General features: G+C 45.7%; 1 protein-coding gene across 1 annotated transcript in view; it reads left to right on the forward strand.

The window, feature by feature from the left end:
* Positions 1 to 22,169, forward strand: part of St6galnac5 (ST6 N-acetylgalactosaminide alpha-2,6-sialyltransferase 5) — a 148,885-nt gene extending 126,716 nt beyond the window's left edge. Inside the window, exons 4-5 of the mRNA XM_048453545.3 lie at positions 2,517 to 2,624; positions 18,015 to 22,169. Coding sequence (XP_048309502.3) covers positions 2,517 to 2,624; positions 18,015 to 18,246 — 340 coding nt within the window. The 3' untranslated portion in view covers positions 18,247 to 22,169. The remainder of the gene's footprint in view (positions 1 to 2,516; positions 2,625 to 18,014) is intronic.
* The last annotated feature ends 641 nt before the right edge of the window (positions 22,170 to 22,810 follow it).

The following is a 22,810-nucleotide window of genomic DNA, read 5'->3' on the forward strand; positions in this document are numbered from 1 at the left end:
GAGATCCTGGTGGAGCAGAACGGCCTTTAATTGTAATTTAGTGAGCACTATAGCATTATCTGCTCAGTGTGTTACTTCATCATATAAAAGAATATCTGCTAATTTTCACTAATAAGCACATGACAGCTCTTCATATTCCTTCATTACAGCTGATTAACTGTAAAAACAGTAGATATTCCTTTGTTGAAGGGAAAAAAAGTTCAGACTCTTTCAGGAAGACAGAACAAAGCAGTTGCGTTTCTACGACGCGTGATCCCAAGCTATTATTTCGGAAGTCTGGGGAATTTTAAGTGGTACTTAAAAAGAGCACCTCACTCCAGTTCCTCTAGCATCAACTTTGCCTTCTTCCCACATCTTGCAGCCCCACATCCTCCTGCATTTGAGGCTACAGCTTGTGATCGACCCCAAATCACAGGGAAATTTCCAGGGGTTTCTGCTCCTGGGAAATCCCTGGGAATGTAAAAGCAGGAGATATGACCATGATCTTTTGGTGCCCAGATCTCCCAGGGACCTCTGGGATATGAGTGAGAGTCATTTTCTTCCTGGCCTCCACATTTCCTGGTTAATAATCCTAAAACTAGTCTGGGAAGAACCGCCCAGGACATGAACAGTAGGGATGTGAGCGCGGGCTCTCACTGAAACAAAGGCTTTTGCTCTTCTTCCCCATCTGCTTCCCAAAGCCTCTGAATCAACATCCCTGGTGAGAGGGAAGGGTTGTATTCATGCCTACAGAATCTGGAAGCATCTGGCTTCTGCTGTCTCTCTTCCATCAGCCCCCAGCAGCAGAGGGTGGGGAGGGCTCTCTTCGTGGGTACCACACAGCGCTGATGGGACACTACATTATTCACTGTGTTCATTCATCCCAGCAGCAGGGACAGAAGAGAGGAATCTCTGTGTGTCAGGACACCCCACTTGGACCCTTAGTTCTCAAATGGCCAGAGGATGGAGCACCCCACACTTACTTTGCAGATAAGACAGCAGGGCTCAGAGATCAGCAGCCACTGCCTCAGGTCACCCAGCCGAGTACAAGAGAAGCAGGAGACAGTCAGGTTCACGTTATCCTCACCTGTAGGGGCTTTAACAAGCCTGGGCAGGAGGCAGAAGAGTGGAGGAAAACATGTTAAAGGCTTAGGAACTCAAAATTGAAACTGTAAGCCAAACAAGTCCTAAGGCTTAAGAACTTGAAATTGAAACTGTAAGCCACCCATGTCCGTCAAGTACTTTACAAGGCAAAAGCCTCCTTAAAAGTATTTTCCTGTCCCTGCATGAAGGGACATAAAGCAAATCCGTTAGCCGCCTCCCTTCTCGGTGTGCGGAGCTCACCAGTACATCCAGAAAGCCCTTCCTGCGGCTCTGCTATTCACCTCACACAGAGCAGTGTGGCTGGGCAGTCAGACAGTCTGACCTTGGGGATAAGGTGTTTGGAGCTGGCTAATGAGGCATGCCATGGCATTGAAGAAAGAAAGGCAGCAGTCCCCAAAGAACTGACATTAGCATCCACATCAGTGGAGCATGGAGACCAGCGTGTCACACGTTCTCCGGACTCAAGTTAGACCTTGGTGCTGTGTCTCCACAGGTCTCCTCAGGCTGGGCATGTTGTCCAGCCTCCACTCAGATGTCTGAATAGACATGTTAACGGTGGCAAAATGCAGACTGATTTCCTTAAACTTGTCAATTTGCGACTTAGACATTTTCAGAAGGCTCTGAGTACCCTTAGGTAAAGTAGATGTTCTATTAGCTGTAAACATCCCCCTGACTCTCTTCCTCCACTTTTCCCAAATGCATGTGCTCCTCCTGAGAAAGGACATTCGGTTATGATGCTGATGTTCTTATTGTGCGTGGGGACAACGTCTTATGGATGGGTGGACACATACATATATACGTACATAATAATGGTGGATAGACAGATGACAGAGTGAAAGATAGAGTGATGTTAGGTGAGTAATAAATGATGGTGGTAAATATTAATAGAGGATAGATAAACATTATATACATACGTAGATGATAGATAATTGGCTATATGAACAGATAGAGAGATAGCAAGAGCTTATGCTCATTCTTATCAATATTGCTCATTATCTAGCTTGTTAAGGACACAGGGAGAGTTCCTAGTCAAGTATTCTAACTAACAACAAATTGCCACGTGAATACTGTCATCTTTCAGTTGAGTTATGACGACACTCACCTAAACATTCCAACAATGATCATTATCTTTAATGATGTAGAAACCCCTTAAGCATCAACATCATCTATGATTGTGCTATAACAGATTTCAGTAGCAAAACTCCAGATGTTTATCAAATGGGAGGGAGTGAGAGAAGGAGTGTGTGTGCATGTGTGTGCATGTGTATGTGCATGTGTGTGTGCGTGTGTGTGCATGTGTGTGTGGTGTGTGCATGTGTGTTAGGTTTGGGGGTGATCTTTCCATAGTCAGCCTTACTCCAGAAAGGCCCCTGCATGTTTATGGAACCGGGACTGCTACGCCAGAGTGTAGACTTCACCGCTGTTCCTTCCAGGAAGATCTCCAACACTTGGCTGAGCACCGGCTGGTTCACCATGACGATTGCCCTGGAGCTCTGCGACAGGATCGATGTTTATGGCATGGTGCCCCCCGACTTCTGCAGGTAGGACTGATTCTGCAAGCATTCTTCGTCAGCAGTGCCATGCAGGGCTTACAAAGAATCTGATTCTGAGCATCAAGCACAAACTGCGTCTAAGGCATCTTCTCTAGGCAACTAATTAGCAAACCCCAAGTTCAGGCTCTAGAAACTGCATTTAATTATGTGATATAAAATAGTGAAAGTTTCTGTTTGTACTCCTGGAGAATTAATCCATCTTATGGCCTTCACTTGTCCTCTGAATATTTATCAGCCAGAAGCAATGCAATAATTGGCGTAATATTAATGATGAACAGGCATTAAGAAATATGAGTTTCTTTTTCATTTGGAAGAGTTGCAGTAATTTCTAAATGAATTCATGGGGGAAATTCCTTGGATGGAGAGACTTGTTTCCTGAAATTAATATATTCCTCCGAGTCTCTTTTGCTTACCACATTCTAGCCTTGGTTCACTCACCTAGGGTCAAAATCACAGGCACAATTACGCAGATCTATCGGTTTAAAGGCAGTGAGCATACATCTCTGCTGCTTGATGCATAAAGTCCCCTCCTGACCTGTGCCCAGGCAAAATATGCCCAGACAAAGAAGCACAGAGCACCATTTAAGGGTTTGGGTGATGGAAGGTAGCCTACATGAAATTACAGGTGTAAAGTGAGAACTGAGGCCAATCAATTCTCTTAGTTTTCAGGAATGCCCACGGTCTCCTCACAATTCACCCCTAATCTTCAAATGGTCAAACCTATGCAAACCTATGGTATTTACACACATTAAGCAAATGTATGCTTGCCTATTCTTTTATGATTTTAAACCTAAAAATGCCTCAAAGGTCATTAAACATTGCGAGAGGGGCGTAAACAAGAGACAGAAAGCGGCTCTTGTAAAAGACCCACTTTAAGACCATCCAAGGATGCACAAATCTGTCAATTGTTCAGAAGGACAGCGCCCTTGTGACCAGATCCAGCCTTGTCTTAAGTATCCTCCCTGGTCTTTTCTCTTGCTTTCTAGAAGGTACAGGGTCTCCCTATGTAACTCAGTCTGGTCTCAAACTCCCCATACTCCTGCCTCAACTTCCTGAGTACTGGGAGTATAGTTATGCACCCTCATGCCTGGTGACCCTCCCCCCAGGCCCTCAAACATAACGATTAAACTCTAGGGTTCACTGTGGCGTCTGCATTCAGGCTGCAGCATGGCTGTTACCACGGTGCCACATTTTTCTTACTAACACAGCAATCCAGCACAATAGGCTCCTTGCTGGTATACAAGAGTCAGTCACAGAAGAGAAGAAAAGGCATGGACAGAGAAACTTTGGGCATGCAGGCATCCCACACCAGGTCCAGAATGCAAGGCCCAAGCCCAGCATGGATAAGCCTAAAGCAATGTTGAGCAAGTCACCTCATTGCCCTGTGTCTCAGCCTCCTCGACTGTGGACGTGGGTGTGCTGATAACAGAACCCACCACAGAGTGTCACGGCTGGAATAAGTAAGCCAGTGCAGGCAAGCTCTCTGGAAGGATACCTTGCAAGGCATGCTAGCTTGGATCCTTATCCAGCTCCTGATAATTGACGTCGCTGGCATTGTTTCCCCGTTTAACTGTAGAGGTGCAAGAAATAGGTAGAACGGCATAGCAAAGCAAGCCGGCTCCTCCAGTCAACAGTCTAACAAAAGATACTTAAGGTGCCACTGTCAAAGCCAATATAATCATGTAATATCACCATTAGAATGCCTGGAATAAAAAGCATGAATAAATTAAAATGTTAATGGCTTCAAGTGTTCAAGGAACTATATCATTTATTATGGAAAACAAACGAAAGGCAAGTTAACCTGTCATTTCTCTTACGCCCAGGCAGTTTCTCATGACATCATGTTCGCTAGGATGGAGACAATCTATAGAATGATATTAACAAGGAAATTTAAGATAATGCCAACAAGCCATGTGTTGCCTCCAGCTCTGGACGTCGGCTCCTCAGCTGCCACTGAAAAGGTTTGGCAGTTGTCTGCCCAAGCTGCTCTGAGCAAAGACTTTTCAGAACGGTCCTGCCAAGGTCGTATCTCAGAGAGTGGAGTGTCAGGTGGCACCAGTGGGCAGGGCTGGGTGCTCCTGAGAGCCTCTCCTCTTAGTCACGGCTGTTGAGGAAAGAGTAGGAAGGTGTCTTCCCATTGCTGTAGCAAAATCCCAACGACAGCAACCTAAGCAAGGAAGGGTTATTTTAGCTCATAGTTTGAAGGTACAGCACATGCTGGCAGGGAGTCATGGAGACAGGAGCCTGAGGCCTCTGGTCACATTGTATCCACCCGAAGTACAGATGGATGCAGGGGCTCAGTTCAGGGACCAACCCATAGGACGATGCCAACCACATTTAGGGTGTGTCTTCTGGTCACTATAAACCTGTAAGATGATGCCAGCCACAGCCACATTTAGGGTGTGTCTTTCCATCACAGTAAACCTTTAGGATGATGCCAACCACATTTAGGGTGTGTCTTCCGGTCACTATAAACCCGTAGGATGATGCCAGCCACATTTAGGGTGTGTCTTCCTATCACAATAAACCCTTTAATCTCAAAACTCCCTCACTGATAAGCCAAGAGGTCTGTCTGCTAGGTTAGTCTAGACCCTTTCAAGTTAATCATTAACATTAGTCACCACAATGAGAAGACAGAGGAAGACACACCCTATAGCCACCTATCATGCCTATCCCCACCCTTTATTGTCAAGATACGTGGACTGAATGACAAGGACCCAGTTCCCAACTGTGTGACGTTGAGCCTGGCTTCCCTTCTGTAAAGTGGGCAGGAGACAATAACAACCAAACAAGCTGGCTGTGGAGAACATGACAGTGAGGACAGCGCCCTGCACACAGTGCTGAAGAAAGATGATTGTATAGCATGAATCTCACTGAGAAGATTGTGATGTAAGATACACAGGTCGTTGATGCTCTCCCAAGCATTATTTGGCAGTTACCTTCACAGATATCAAGAATGTTGGTGGAAGAGTCACAGAATAGGACTTAACTCTGTTATCTCAGCTGCTCACTAGCCTAACCCACATCAGACTGACTATGAGCACGGAGCATCACTTGCCATGTGGCTATGAAATGGCATTTTCTACAGCCCTCGTCTAAGGATCAGATGTCTTTTGGAAGTGATATCTTCCTCAGAGAATAAAAAACCAATCTATATGTCTGTCTTTCTCTAACTGGACCATTCTGCCTTTAACTTCATTTTGAAAGTAGCCGAAGAGTAGTAAGGACCCCGACACCATACACACACTCTAAGCTGTAGGAGTTAAGATGCATTGTATCACAAGGTTAATAATGGTTTGGCCTGGTTTGTGTGGTGGTAGCCCCTGAGCTGACTGAATGCCCCAGAAGGTGACCTCCATATGAGCAGTCTTGTGTGTGTGATTCCATGTGTGGAGCCCCAGGGTGCCTGGCAGTGGTTGCTTACTCCCCTTCATGCAGCAGGTGCTTGTCAGATATCAGGGAGGTGATGCTGCCCTCCACTCTCTCTTTAGTGGTCTAGAAAAAGGTTTCCCGTGGGCAAAACAGACCATTTCTGCCAAACTGTAACATTGAGAGAGTTATTTGACTTTCACTGTGTCCTTGATGACCTTGGTCGGGCTACTCGGTGACTGTATCTCAGAGGTTTCAGCTCTCAGGTCTATAAAATGCTGGTGGCATCAGCACTGGTCTTGAGAATCTGTGATGAGCCCACTAGTAATGGGTGGGAGCTCAGCACCATCCGGAGGTTACAGAGGGGAGGTATTTACTAGTCTGAAAATGGGGGACCCATGGGAACAAGATTTCAGTTACAGAGGGGAGCTTGGTCCTGGAAAGGGAGGACAGAAATGATATTCAGTATGAGCCGGGTCTCATTTCTGCCCCACTGACAACTCCACACGTAAGGCTGCCAGCTACATGGAGATTATCTCAAGGCTGCTCAGAGAACTAACCCTTCTCTGACTTCTCCAGGTTCCCACAGTTCTCACCATGGCACCAGACCTCAGCAACTGCTCATTTTCACAAATCAACTGCTTTACAGCAAGACATCATTGGTGCCTTCAAAAAGAGTCATCCGTTAAGTTAATCACAGATTTCTGTTCATCTCGCTAACCAATATGGGGTGCTAGCGAGGTGATGAATGATGAATGAGCCTGGGTCTAACTTCAGGGCCTGAATCCCACCTGATCAGAGTTTATTCGCTAAGGCCAGAAGGTTAGTGGTACCTGTGGAGAAAATGCTCACGTGCCTGTCAGGGCATTCAGCCTCTTAGCTTTTCTGAAATATCTATCCTTAGTTTTTCACCTGAAGTCTTTGCATTCCTGAGGTAAGGACACTTCCTCCTCACTTGGCCAAAGGAAGACCCTCCCAGACCTGTAGAAATGGGCTCTTGTATAAGAATCCTCTACAACCAGAGATCTCCCGGCAAATAAGAGGTTTGATGACCTCTCTGAACTGAGATACAATCTGGCTGCTTTCTGATCTAAACACAGCATCCGTGGGCCTCTTAGGACAGTGTAATTGTCACTTCCTTGTTGCCAGAAAACCTGAAGCCCAGAGGGACAAAGGACTGCACTGACTCTAACAGCACCGGCAGCCCGCGATGGGAGCGACTCCGAGGGTCAGCAGCCTTCTGCCTGGTGCCGGAGAGGAATTTGGGGCTTGGAGTGGGGCTAAATTTTGAGAGGCAGAATGTTGGGCAATCCATGAGTCCCCACACTGCAGGTGTAAAGCGTGGGGTGGTGTTGGCCGTCCTCTCCACCGGTCGTACTGCAGGTCTGGCTGTCTCGTTCTACCCCAGTAACCCTGAGTGGTCATTCAGTAACACGAAAATTCCTAGTAGCCCCTAAAATACTGAATAAATAGACTCTTTGGGAAGGAGTTTAGTCTCACATTTATATTCAAAAACCACTAAGGGAAGTGGTAGATGTAGAAATGTGCAGATTGGGGAATGTGTAAAACCTGGGGGAATTAACTCCTGGCTGAAAGCCATCAGAGCAGCAAGCCCCCTCCTCCCACAAGCCTGTCCCTGCCTTAGCCTCAAGCTGCTCTCGCCAACCCTGGTTGTTTTTCTTTTCAGCTATCCCCCCCCCCCCCCCAGTTGGTAGGTCTCATCCCAGTCCTGACCCTTATCAGAATGCAGAATTCATAGTCCCTAGCTTAGTCTGGCAGCCGTTCAGAATGCACCTTTTCCTCGGCTTTCTGATTCTGTCTTCTCCACCCACACAGATTTATTTCAGCCACACAGAAAACCTTGCCTGAAAGCTGACCCTACAGACACTCTCCCTGCCCTCAGCATGGAAGGTGCACTTCTTTCTTCCTTCATTGACCTGGAAACTGCTGTCTCTTCCCTAAGGAATGGTTTCTATTTCCTGTGCACACACCCCAAGCCAGCCCTGAGCTTAGAATAAACACATGGTTTAATTCATCAACTCTGGTGATAATCTGAAGTGTAATGCTGGTTCCAATATTTTACTAATGAAGCCACAGACCTGAAACAGCTGGCCAGTCAAGGTCCAGGAGCTGGTAAGGGACAGATGTAGGATTTGAACCAAGATCTGCCAACCTGAAGAGCCTACACTGTTAACCCTTCGCCTCCCTGTTTAGTCATGATAGCCCTGGGAGTCAGTCCTGCGGCCTCACTCACTACACCTCTACTCTGCCCAGCTCACTAATGATTTCTCCAGTTCCTTCGTGTTTCCACCTGCTCCTTAAGAGGAGGCAGTGATGTCTCAGTCCCCATGTGTATCTTTAGGTCTTGCTGCCATGTTCAGAGCATGATGTTTACTCAGTATAAATTAGTTCGTTGACAAATCAAAAGACTTTCCCTTGGGAGTTTACGAATTTGATTTGAGGCTAAGAGATGACTCAGCCATGAGGAACACATACTGTTCTTTCAGAGGACCTGAATTTGGTTCCCCAGGACCTACAGCAGGGGGCTCACAACCTCCTGTAACTCCAGCTCTAGGGCTCCAACACCTCTGACCTCCACAGGCACCATCACGCGTGACACATGCATTCAGACATACATACATTAAAAATAAACCTTGAGGAAAAAGGAATTTGACTCAAAACACTCATTGCAAGTCAAATGAAAGGGGCATGCTAAATGAAAGGGGCAATTAGCAAACATTATGTGCACACTCATTGCCAAGGAGGCTAGCATCCCATCCTCAGAGAGGGGCTTGAGTGCCAACCCCCACCCTCCTCCCTGGCCAGACTTCATATCCATCAGAGTTCAGAAAGCTGGAGAGAGTTAACAGTGTGCTGCCCCAGTGGCAGCGTCAGAATCTATTGTTCTGTGTACGACAGACCCTAAGTCATGCCATCTCCAGACCGGGAGCCAATGCACCACAAATCGCAGATCTCTGTTATCATTGCTTTCTAAACTAAATCATGATGAGTATTTTTAATCTCATTTTTCCTTTGCAAATTATTTGCGACCATAATGGGTCAAACATTTAAATTCTATCCAATAATCTTATTTCCAGTCATACTTAGCACATAACCAAGTTTACAACTCTCTGTTAGCCATCATTTCTTATTAATTAGTGGAGCAATGAGTCAGAGTGATCACCGTCATGGAACTAAATTAATATCCCATCTATAATGTGAAGGACATCTCAAAGGTATCGTGAATACCAGAGAGTTGATTCTGCTAGAATTATTAGCTAGTGAATATGAATAAAGCTGCCAGCAGAAGCAGCAGGAAAGGTTCCGACTCGGCAATAGTCCCCTGAGCAGAATCTGACACTTATGGCGGGCAGGTATAGAATGGAATGCCACCTGTGTGGCTCACGCTCGGTGAAGCATGAAACTGCAGTGTGCCTCCTCCTGGCCACTCGCTGCTGCCTCCGCCTTTGTCACAACCTGGCTAACTCTTACCTGACACTGACTGTTTCCATGGCCTGCTGTCTCCTGGGGCTGATCGCTCTGAGACATCATGGTGCCATCTAGGAGTCAGGGTGGGGGCTCAGGAGAGCCCAGTGGTTTGCTCTCCTGTGAAGGATAGGCACCTGGCTTTGGGTGCCCCATGCTCCCCAGATGCAGTGGTAATGCCACAGGCTTCTGAGGTAGTCAGCTAATGTCTTGTGGATGAGGCTACTCAGTAGGAAATCCCAGGTCCCACGGGCAGAGGTGTTTTTCTCTAAAGGGCTCTGGGGGAGGGCGACTGAAGGGTCAGCCACCCAGGCCCACAGCCACTGTCAGTTCCACCCTCGTCTTCAACTATTTCCTGAGTGGCAGACACCCTGGGTTCTCCCTAAACATAGAAGTATGTCTAGAAAGTTCCCAGACTCCAGGGAACAGGGAAATGTGTTTTCAGGCTGATTTTGATGAAGCAGACAGTTGTGAAGCAATATTAGACAAAAAGTATGGCCTACTGTTGATGAGTCGGGTAGATTCTTACGGCTTTCTTCAGCTTGTCCTGTCATCTCTGTGCCCGGAGGTGAGGCTGTTTCCTTCCTCTGGGCTGAAAGCTCTATGGTCTACTTTACAGGAAGGTCAAGAATTCTCTAAAGGGCCCTTCATTGGGGGAGGGCAAGGAAAAAATGACTTTGCTTCTGCTGTCGTTTCGACATGAAGACGTTACAATTTGAGGTAGACTTTTCTGAACCCTGAGTTGAAGTATCCCTCCTGGGCATTCAGTATTATGATATCCCCCCCCCCCGATTATTCAGATTACCTGTAAAATACTTTTTTAAAAATAGAACACTGCAAACCCCTCATGACATAGATGGATAGATAGCTCAGTCAGTGTCCCCTTGGGCCGAAGTGGATGGCTCAGCCAGTAAAATACTTGCTGGTAAGCATGAGGACCCGAGTTGGAGTCTCAGAACCCAAGAGGGGACATAGGTGTGCTGGCACAAGCTTGCAATCCCAGGACTGAAGAGCAGAGACTGTGGATGCCTAAGGCTTCCTTGCCATCCAGCTTCACCTGCTTGGTGTGCTCCAGGCCAGTGAGAGCCTGTGTCTCAAAAAAATAAAGTGGAAGACACCAGAAGAATGGCAGCTGAGTTTGTCCTCTGTCCTCCACAAACATGGTGGCACCTGTGAGAACATGCAATACACACACGAGCACACACATGCACGCACACACATACACACATACACACACACATACACACACACACACACACACACACACACGTCTCCTCTACCCTGACTGTATGAATAGAAAAAATATCCTAAAGAGTTTGTTTTGCTTGTTTTAAAATCCATACATGAGATGATTTTTTTCATCCAATAACATATCTATTTAAAACAATTTAGATTTGCACAAAAGCTGCCAGAGTAATGCATAAAGACTCCATCTGCCCTTTGTCTATCTTGTGCTGAGAGTTTGCATAACTGTGATCCGATTACCAAAACTGAGACATTAGCATCAGTGCGATTCTCCATTAAACTCCAGACTTCAGTGAACCCTCCCGTGGCTCTGCTAACAGCCGCTATCTCCTCCGAGACCCGTTTCAGGATTTCGGCACCCTTACCTACCCTGCCATCCGTCTCTGCAGATCTCTCTTGCCTTCCATGACCCTGTCACTTTTGACGAGTACTGCTCGGTGCTCAACCACTATGAGGAGTTCCCCAAGCACTGAACTTCTGGGACATTTCCCTGTGATCAGCCTGATGTGAGTCCTGGGAAAGGGACCACAGATGTGGTAAGCCCTATGAGCATCTCCTATCAAACTGTATATGGAGGCACCGTGTCTCTTTACTAGTGATGCGAAGGCAGTGCTAAGGCACAATACTTGGGCTCATAATGTCCTCTACCTGGGAATCTGAAGGGCTTGGCCTTTGCCAACATTTTGGAGCCACCTCGTGTGTCTCTTCAAGATAGAATGGAAAGAAAGGGCTTCTTAATGGCCTTTGGGAGGAACTTGAGAGCCACTAAAATGGTACAAATGGCTAATTCTTGGATAATTAATCGTTTCTCTCCCTTGAGGAGCCTGTATCCATGCTGGGCAATGTCTTACTTTTCCCCTGCTCTCCTGAAGAGCACACACCCCTACTTGAGCGTGTGTTACTTTCTTCCGAGTGCCTCTCTTTCCTTTCATCCTCATGCTTAGGCCTGCATTAAAAACACAGTTAATAATATCATCAGCTTTACTTCCCTAAACTGGTGAGTCCTGAAATTCCTTACAGCCATGAATCCTGTTTGGCCTGAGCTGAGGTCCCTTTAGGTTACCAGGGAAACCCCTCAAGCTGGAGAGGGTGAAAGTGGACCTGTGTCTCTGTCCTCTCACTGGTGACAAGCATTTGATTGGCGGAATTCCTGCTGAATTTATCCATTGTACAGTGAATATTTTTATGTGGTCATTAACACATAGCCCGAGGGAGATAGATTAAGATCATGCTATTTCTCCCATCTCTTTTCCTATGAATGGTTTGTTGGCACACCTTGCTTTCAACAACCACCACGCTGTCCTGAGAGAGATTTTGTATCTCCTCATTTATTCTATACTTATTAATTGGAATCCTCTCAAAATGGCAGCCTACTTCTCCATTTGTTAACTCTTTATTGCAATCCTCATGGGACTGTAGATATTTATTTTGCCTCACGAGTTTGATTATCCAATACTGCTGCTACTTATTTTGATGTTCATACTTAAAGATGTTTCAAAAGTCACTTGTGCTGGGACCTCGCCGTGTGACTCGAACCAGGATCCACAGGAGCAGCATGCTAGTGATGCTATTTCCTTAAAGATCCCACAAGCATCACTTGAGTTCCTTCGCTCTCCTCACCTGCTCTCTCTAAAAAGAAAGAGCAAACCAGTCCTCCTTCGGTTGCTCTGTGGAACTAACTCACTGTGGGCTTTGGGGAGTTAAGGCAGGGGAACTTACTCTGGGCCCACCTGCCCCAACCCAGCCTCTTCTACTTCTCTGGCCCCAGACATGAGGTCCAGCACCACATCCCTTTGAATACAGCCTTTGTGTATGGAAATTCACAGACACAGATGGTTTTCAGAGGGTAAGGAACAGGTAGAAGAAAGGGTGTATTGGAGAAGCAACAAGCGAGCTTACAACCTGAAGCAAGGAAGGACTTACTGAAGGGAAAGGCAGACTCTCAGCCAAGAGGGAAGGTCCTACCCTGCCTCAGCTCTGCATTGCCAAGGCCAGCTAAGGGCTCTGCAATTCTTTGGACAAAGTGTTCAAAGATGAAAACAACTTCACTTACATGAGTGGCCACTTGCACACCTCTGAAACCACAGTACCCAAATACATAAATTTAATCTCCCTGTAGATGGTCAATATGGGACCCAATAAGCTTTCATTCTAAGTGATGGTCCTCTTGAATAAGGAAATTGATCCCTAGCATTCGTTAGCTGACTTCCCATTACCTTCTATTCCGAGCTGCTCCATCCATCACATGATATTTTTAGAAACCTAATTGTTTCTTTAGTAGATTGGTGCCAATAAGATGCCTAAAACCTGGGTGAATCACATTTAAAAAGCTGATTTGATATGAAGGAAAAGATTAACCCCTGTAATAGCGGCAGAATGAATTTGGCAGCCTTCCCCGGTCATGCTATATGACCCTGCAGAGATGGATTTCACACATCTACTCCTTGTTATTTTGTTTGCTTGTTTGAGATTTGATTTATTTACTTATTGCTGGTGTTTTATGTTTGCTTTATAGAAGGTCCTCTGGTGTGGGAGAATTATCTGTATTCTGTCAATCATATTTTAATAAAACGCTGATTGGCCAGGCAGGCAGTATAGGCGGGAAAGCCAGACAGGAAGTAGGGGTGGAGCAAAGAGACTGGGAGAATTCTGGGAAGCAGAGAGGTTCCTCTGCCATTCCTGTGCAGACCACGGAAGAAGCAACATGTAAGCTGTCACACTGAGAAAGGTAATGAGCCCATGTGGCTAACGTAGATAAGAATAATGGGGTAACATAAGTTATAAGAGCTAATAAGTAGCCTGACCTAATGAGCCAATCAGTTTATAACCTTATGGAGTCCTGTGTGTGATTTCTCTTTGGTATTTGCCGGCTGTTGGGGTACCGGGCGGGACGGAAACCCCAACAAGCCGGCCCTCATACTACATATGGCGCCAACGTGTGGACAACTGTATCCACATAAAGCTTGAGACAGCTTGGGAAGTAATTCTAGAACAAAATAACAGCATTGCATGGTTTCTTGGTGGCAGCAATTTCTCGGGTCTGTTCTGCTTGCTAGAGGCAAGCAAATGCTCTCATCTAAGAGAGGCTTCCTAACTCAGCTTTAGCTGCAAAACTTTGTAGCTCCTTTAAGAGGTCCTGCCGCGAAACACTTAAATGGTATTGATGAAAAGCTGAACGCATGCTTTTCGGTTTTCAGTCGTAGCAGGAAAAACGCTGCGCTGTTTTAAAATGTCGGCTTTATGGGCTGTCCTGCCAGGGCAAACTCTGACTCTTTCAGGCAGGCAGTCCAACTGAGTGTGGTCTGTGAGCAGGATGATGCTGCTTGCTTGCTAGCAAGGACCTTGAAACGTCATAGAGTTGTGGCAGTGAACCACAGCTCTGGCTGGTACCTCAGCCTTGAGGCTGAAAAGCTAAGGAATGAGCTGGATCTAGCCGTCAAAGCCACAGCTCTCCATATTGCTTAGTAAATTAAAGACTCATATGGTCAGAAAAAGAAAAATATACAGTAAAGAGAGGTTCAAAGACAAAGAAAACCTCTAAATGGTTTACTATGTGTTAAAAATATATGCAGGCTAAAGGTTAAAGTTCTTAGGGTGAAAGAGGAAGAAAGAAAGTAGTTGGATGTGGTGGTACACACCTTTAATCCCAACACTTGGGAAGCAGAGGTAGATTGACCTCTGTGACCTCAAGGTGTGGTAGTACACACCTTTAATCCCAATGCCTGGGAGGCAGAGACAGACAGATCTCTGTGAGTTCAAGGTGTGGTAGCATACACCTTTAATCCCAGCACTGGGGAGGCAGAGACAGGAGGATCTCTGAGTTCAAGGACAGCCTGGTCTACAGAGTTATTCCAGGACAAAGATATACAGAGAGCCTGTCTCAAAAAGTAAAAGTAAAAATAAAAGAAATAGAAGTAAAATAAAGCTGCATAAAGATGGAAAATACACAGAGAATCTTGATACTGTGTGTTATGCTCTCCTTTAATTGTTTGAATGCTGAGGAAGGAGCAACAGTCACCAAAAGACATTTGTTTATAAATGCTGCTGAACTAACCCAAGATAGACATTTTGAAAATACCTTGGCTTCAAAACTGAAGTCAAAAGGTATGTTACTTTGGAGAAGAGATTCTGCTTTTGTTTCCACAGAAAATGAGAGGCTATGGATTTATTCAGAGTTAAGAAAAATCATCTTTGACCAAGGGAGGCCACCTGAGAAATCGACAGGAACAGATGGCCCAGATGACAGAGTTCTACATCCAGAACTGATTCAAGACTGCTGCCTGAGATGATCAAGACTCCCAGGATACTTCAGTCAGGACTTGACTATAACTCTAAATTTTCTTTAGGTCCCCTTAAGACTATCAGCGCCCCCAACCAGCAGGAAGTAGCCTGAAATACTACGCCCACATTCCCAACAAATGGATTATGGGTATTTTTCCTTTGTTTAAAAAAAAAGAGAGGGAAATGGTGTGGGAGAATTATCTGTATTCTGTCAATCATATTTTAATAAAACGCTGATTGGCCAGGCAGGCAGTATAGGCGGGAAAGCCAGACAGGAAGTAGGGGTGGAGCAAAGAGACTGGGAGAATTCTGGGAAGCAGAGAGGTTCCTCTGCCATTCCTGTGCAGACCACGGAAGAAGCAACATGTAAGCTGTCACACTGAGAAAGGTAATGAGCCCATGTGGCTAACGTAGATAAGAATAATGGGGTAACATAAGTTATAAGAGCTAATAAGTAGCCTGACCTAATGAGCCAATCAGTTTATAACCTTATGGAGTCCTGTGTGTGATTTCTCTTTGGTATTTGCCGGCTGTTGGGGTACCGGGCGGGACGGAAACCCCAACAAGCCGGCCCTCATACTACAGTCCTCTTCCATTACCCAGGCTAGACTGGAATTCACAGTGATCCTCCTGCCTCAACCTCTTAAATGCTGTAACTACAGGCATGGTTCATGGCGAAATCTCTCTGTCCCTTTTTGCTTGTTGTTTATAAGCAGTGGCCCATTCCAACCGAGTTTTCTCCACCGTGACTCTTCTGTATTAGAAATGCTTTCTACTGAACTTCACATTGTTCCAAGTCCTCTTAGGGTAGGGAGTCACTGAAATCTGCAAAGACTGAAGGGGCAGGTGAACATCCCCTGATCCAAGTCAGGCTTATCTTAGAGATGCAAAGGGTTAACCAAGCACAGCATCTGAGCTAGCATGACGAAAAGACATCTCTCTCCCTGGAACAACTTTAACCTAAGAGGAGAAGCTACCCCGAGGTTTATTGTTGTCAGAGCCACAGACTTGACACCTCTCCTGATAAAAGACTTGATTCTCTGACCCCAGGAAGACTGCAACTCTAAAACTCATTTGAGTATTGATCTCCTCCAAAGAAAAAGAACAGGAGGGGTAGCTATCAGGACGAGCATCTGGGAGATAGCTCCTGTCTTAGAGGAAGGCCCTCAGGCATCAGGTTTTGAAAAACAACTGCAAGAGTCTTACTCAGCAGCCTGCTCCTTCCTCTAGCAGGAGTGTATGACCTATTGACCTTGTGGCATGCCCTTGTGGTCTACACACGTGTTAGGCTGTATTCACAGCTATCTTGGGATTCACATGGCAGCAGACTGGACATATCCAGTGGCTCAGAACAGCAAACGTTGTCTGATACGAGCCCTGATGGAGCTTGTCTGCTGTTCAAGCCTGGAAGAAGTGGGAGCACTATTCTAGAATGGAGACTAGTCTGACAGCAGAGCACATGTTTCTCTTTGTAACAAGGTGCCCCCTCCCCAACACAGGCGCACATATGTTAGAACTGGGTCTACCACCTTGAAGAAACTGCTCAAGTATTCTTATCTGAGATAGAGATGGGGGATAGAGTATAAACATGCTAGGACTGTTGGTCTTCCCTGAAGGGATGGGAGAGTTGGGAATTTCTAGACCAAGAGACATTAGACGCCGGACGTAGGATCCATCTACAAAACTGAGAATAAAACAGTGATTGCCTGCTGGCTGTCTTCATTTTACTCCATGAAATCAGACTTAGAATCAGTGGAAGAGAAAATTTCTGTAGTGATGTGGCACACAGCTGCTCACTCAACCCAAGGACAGAAACTCAAACATTGCTTATTACTTCCATACTAGGCCCAGTCCCAGAAACGAGATAAATCCCTCTCTTCGCAGCAGACCATAGGTAGGTAAGCAAGAACAGTTTCAAGGAGATTAATTCTCCAAGGAAACTGACAGGCGAGCAAAGGGGACAGAAGGTGAGGATTCAGGGAGTGTCTTAATTATTGTCCTATAGCTATGATGAGACGCCATGACTTAGGCAACTTAGAACTGAAAGCGTCTAATTGGGGTTTGCTTACAGTTTCAGGGGTTAGTCCATGACCATCGTGACAGGGAGCATGGTAACATGCAGGCAGACAGGGTGCTGGAGCAGTAGCTGAGAGTTTATATCCTGATCCATAAACAGGAAACAGAGAGTGTGAGACTGGGCCTGGCATGGGCTTTTGAAACCTTACCCCTTCTCCCCACCTGCAGTGACACACTCTCTCCAACAAGGCCATACCTCCTAATCCTAAACAGCCCACCAACTGGGACCCAAACCTTCAAATATCTGCACCCATGGGGATCATTCATATTCAAACCACCACAAGGAGGACGCATTTGATTTCCAACAGGGAGAACCACTTCCTTGGAATCACAAGGAAGATTCCAGACAGTGGCCATCCTCATAGGCAAAGGCTCTGCTGTAGGGACAAAGTCGGGACAGCTGACAGTCAGAACATTCAGCATGCTTGAAGCAGAGCGAGCAAGGCTGGGGTGGCTGAGGGCAGGGCTCCAGAGAGGAGCCAGGGCGTGGACTGTTCTTGAAATCCTGCTCACTGGGAAGACCCTGTGGATACAGGAGGCTGCAGAGGGCAGGCAGACAGACTGGTTTTTGTTTTGGTTTCCGAAGCTCTCAGGCTGTGGGGAGTTTAGTAACAAGTGTGGAAATAGAAGCCTTAGTGTCATGACTCATGCATATTGTGCCTAAAGCGGGAGACCTAAACACCCCAAGCTCTCTGAAGTCGCACTTGTTTTACAGCCTTAAACCTTCTTTAGTTCTCTTATTGCTCCAACACCAGGAAAACCATCGGCTGAAGCTCATTTGATGAGAAAATCTGATTTATATTTATCAGCTTATAAGAATTGGACAATGAAAAAAGCACATTTTATGGTGCGCATGGTTTGGGTTTTTGCTTTGTTTCTGCTCTCTTCTGCTTTAACAGTGATCTCCCTTTCCTCCCACAGGGATCCTAAGCACCCGTCAGTACCTTATCATTACTACGAGCCTTCTGGACCCGATGAATGTACAATGTACCTCTCGCATGAGCGAGGACGCAAGGGCAGTCACCACCGTTTTATCACAGAGAAACGGGTGTTTAAGAACTGGGCACGGACTTTCAACATTCGCTTTTTCCAGCCAGACTGGAAACCAGAGCCACCTGCTGTGAATCACGCTGAGGATAAGCCTGTGTTCTGAGGTGTGCTCGCTTTCAGCCTTCAGCCCCAAGAGGAAGAACTTGAGCTCCAGGCCGGGAATGGGAGCTGGACAGTGGTGCCATTCAGCACCATGGACAGAACCCCACCGGCACATCCTAATGCATACTGATTCAGTGACACTGCCAAGGCGAGGAACACTCCAGGTTGGAAGTATTGCCTTTGAAACCGGAACAGGAGCACCCAACACCTTTAATTGCATTTCTTTACAGACGTCCACGTCAAAAGACTTTTCTATCAGGTTATAGCCTAACCTGACCAATAATCGGTGTCATTTGTCACACTTTGTGATTTGTAAAAGCCTGAAAGAACGGACATGACTCTGAAGAGCACATCTCCAATGATTTTCATAAAGCAAATGTCTGCTATTTATTTATTGAGAGTTTTTTAGTGTACTCTAGGCAGTATTTTTATAGATTATGATTATGTGGCAATTTATGCTCCCGACTCTTTAATCCTGAATGGTAGTTGAAATGTCCAGAATCAGGCCGAGGACGTACCGAATTCACAATGCTCGTTATTAGCCTGCAATCAGTGTTGGATGTGGAAATGTGTGGCATTGTTTGAACTCCTCGGCTTCAGGCAAATTGCTCTTTCAAAACAAGAACAGCTAGAACACTTTCTAATGTACATAAATGTTCAAAAGAACAAAACTGAAAACCAAAAACTACATTAAAACAAAAAGATGCTAATGAGAGGGATTTAAAGATACAGAAGCTTTCTTCAGTAGTAACTGATACAAGTCATTTCTCTTTAAGTTCTGCTTTCCTCGTCTTTAGAATGCACCAAAAGATCCCTTGAGTTCTTCTTGCAAATCTAAGATTGTATGAGCCTCTCGCTGACCTCCATGAGGATTAGACATGTGGATTGATGGAACTCTGACAGTAGCTGGAAACTGTAAGTCACAGTGAAGATGTTAGGGTCCCCCGAGTAGGAATTAGGTTTCTTCATTGGTCTCTCTTGTCTAAACTCTATCCCTTGCCTCTCTAAGAAAGTGAGAGGAGCAAGTGGTGGAGACTTCAGAATGTTCCCTGACTATGAGTGCCAAGAGCTACCCTTTCTTGAGAAGAGAACACAAAGACATTCCCCAATTCCCAGCTCACTGTCCCCTTAACCGTTCTGACCCACACCCTGGCTGCAAGACTTAGGATATGAAGGACTCCTCATTCACACACTTCATTCAAAGTCAAGGTGAATAGGATGACAGACTTTCATTTTAAAAAGGTATATTGCTCAGAAAAGTAAGAATATACTAGGCTTTTCTTTGCACACTGCCAAAGGACCATTAGTGTCTCTAATGACAGATTTAAAGGCAGCCGCTAATGTCATGAGGAAACAGGCATTGCTTTCACAAACAGGACAGAGCTTGGATTAAAGGTGTCTCATATCACAGCTCTTTCCCCTCTTCTTAATTAGTGATAATGTCCCTTTCCCTTTCATTCAATAGAACTATTAATTATGCAGAGTACCATTGTGGAGATACAAACACAGCCCAGGTATTCAGACAGCAAAAACAAAGTATTATTGTGGTATGACTTGAGTTATTAAAAGTCAGTTTAAAAAATGAAATTGCTGTCTAAGGCTTCGTGGATTCATTCCTCAAGTGTCTTCTGGGTTTTTGTAGGACAATGAATTTTATTCTACCACAGCATGGCCTCTGAGCAGTGTTTTTATGAACACAAGAAGAAGGATGTGAATTGTGTATGATTGATTGACAGGTCACCTTCACAATTCCTTGAAGAGATCATTTGTTGAAATCTAAGTGGCTCCTTTGACAATTCCTGTACTTAGGAAAATTTGGAAAAGCATGCCTGCCAGAATGTAGCTATGTCACCTGGCCTACTATTGTACACGCTTGAGTATCATTAGGTTCTGTGGTTTTCTTTTTTAAAAGGAAGAAAACCCCATAAAGAACATCAAGACAAGCCCATCTTTTGTTTCCTCCTCTCAAATACACAAAAGAATGAGAAGCAACCAAATGCCCAGAATGTAGCTACAATATGTGACTTCATACACACACACACACACACACACACACACTATTCTTTTCAAGAACATGGTGTAGCTAAGTGTAAGAAATTATCACTTGGGTCATGGTTTTACTGCAGCATTAAAGAAAACGCCAAGAGGGCTGACGGCTTGTGCTGATGGACCTGGTTGTGGGCAATTGCGCTCATGTCTCACCACTATCATTTACCAACTGTCAGACTTAATGCCATTCAACACCATTAAACAGAAACTCTGATATAAAAGATACAAAAGCCTGTTTACAGACTTCACGATTTCAGGCGATTTGAAGCCTCTGTCATACTTGGTATGATACACACCTTTTTCTTCTCTCCAGTGGCATCATTGGACTCCTCCTGGCTTTTGAGACCACAGTAATACGATGCCACAGCTGGCCGATCCCAGGCTTCTGTTATTTCAACACAAGAGCATTTGGCAGAGGCTATTACAGTAGATAGCCATTATGGGCAAAGATACAGGGATCCACAAACAAAATCAATCACTTCAAATGGCCCATAAAAAGAGGAATCTCACATTTAATATTCTACAGTAAATATTCACCCAAGAAAGCGCACATTAAAAGAACATTAGGAGGTAAATATTCAGTGTGCTGCGTGGGGACTTGGCTGTGCGGTTCCCTTTCCCAGGAATGGGCATTAGGGAGCTAAGCCCCTGCGCTGTGTTCGCCCCGCTCTTTACTCCTTAGGGAGAGGCACAGAAGCAGAGAGATTCGGGGACACACAGGTTCTAAGAGCACGGAGTTCAGTGTTTCATGAAATGAAATAAAAACAAACAACAAAGTCCTGCACCTGAAGGGTAAGCTGTGTAGCTCTTGGAATCCTTAGATTACTGCCAGATTCGTGTTCCAGAGACCGGGCACCTGTCTTCCAATCCTTCCTATCTCTAAACCATCTGAACTACATTAGAGAGGATACAGATAATCTCATATTGAAACAAACACTATATTTCAAATTTCAAAGGACTTTTTAGGTGGCAAATGAATAGTAGGAAGTGAAAGGAAATGCAGAGACGCTGTTAGGATGAAGACAGTGCTGCTTAGACACCTACGGACCTATTGTGTGTCTCTCCAGAGACCCAGGGTCTCCCAGAGGGAATCCTACCCTGACAGAAGACCCAAGCTTCTCTCCTGGTTGGCCCATTCCACACCAGATAGTCTTCATTCCTCATCCTGCTTCTCTTGAGCCCCCGTCTCTTTACCATCAACCTCTCCTTCTCTCTTCTAAAGGCTCCAGAGCTGTGGTAGGGAGGTCCTCCCAGTGGGCTGTTAACTCCAGAGCTGTCTAGGAACAGATTCACTACAGGGTCTCCTATAGCAGTGGCGGTAGGTGCCAGAACCTACCCCACTACAAGACAAAGGCACTGCAGATATGCCTCCTGGCTGGCCTAGACGGGGTAGGGGGACGGGGGAAGTGTTTAAGTCCTAAAAGCAGGGCCATCTTGGACAAAGAAGGACAGAATGTCACCCTCTCTGAAGTTTCTCAAAAACAAAACCCTCAAAACCTAAAATCCAAAATCTGAGGAGGTGGGGCGAGAGGCGTTCCAGGTGCCGAGGTTTTAGCACGCACCAGAAGACACCGGAAGTGGAAAGCGGCGAGGCTGTTCCGAGGGCTTGGAAGGTTGTAGCTCACTCCCCCACCTACTCAGGGTACCGAAATGTAAATGGAAAAAAAAAAAGGCGAGATCCTGTTTTGCACTTGTGCCCCACGATGACATGCTACCTTGGATCGTCCGTGTCTTTCTATGTATGTGTCTGTTAGACTAGACTGTAAGCTCCTTGGGGGCAGGGGCTGTCTCTCCTTTGTCTTTGTAGCCCCACACCTAGTACAGTGCCTTGCACACAATAGGCGCTCAATAAATGTCTGTTGGTGGTGTTGACCACTTTCCTGCTGACTCATTGGATTGCTGCTCGGACACAAATACGTTCCACTGTAAAAGAACAAGCGATCCAGTGGGCTGCGAGGTAGATAAATTTCAAGTGTGTTTTACAAGGTCAGTTTCTCAGCATACAATGTGTTCAGTCAACAACATTGACCTACATTTGGGTAGGACAACCTTGCAGAGTTCATTAGGTTTGCTAATGCTGGCTGGACTGAACACACAGGGAAGGTAAAGTTCAGCGAGCTTTGTGTTTTCGCCGTTAGCGAAGTGCTCTGAGCACAAATTAAATTTAATATTGACAAATGCTACAGCGAGTGCAGACAGACAAAATAAACAGCAAGGACTCCGACTCCACTGGCTAGACTACAAAGGGAAGGCTAAACAGAGGCAAGACACAGATCACCTTCCCCCTGGCTGACTGCTCTGTGAAGGTGCTGGGACAGCCATATCAAAATTAGGGATACACTCACTTTAAAAGAAATAAAAAGGTAACACAAAAGCAAAGACAGTTTTGTTCCCATGAAGCAGATCTGAAGTTCTATCCCTATCAGGAAGGGAGGGGAGGAACATGAAAGGTACCCAGGACTCTGCAGTCACTTGGGCCAGCTCCTCGAGCCTGTCACTCCTGGAGGCAGCAGAGG

This window comes from Myodes glareolus, chromosome 17 (genome assembly GCF_982192425.1).
Source record: "Myodes glareolus chromosome 17, mMyoGla1.1, whole genome shotgun sequence".
Lineage (NCBI taxonomy): Eukaryota > Metazoa > Chordata > Mammalia > Rodentia > Cricetidae > Myodes > Myodes glareolus.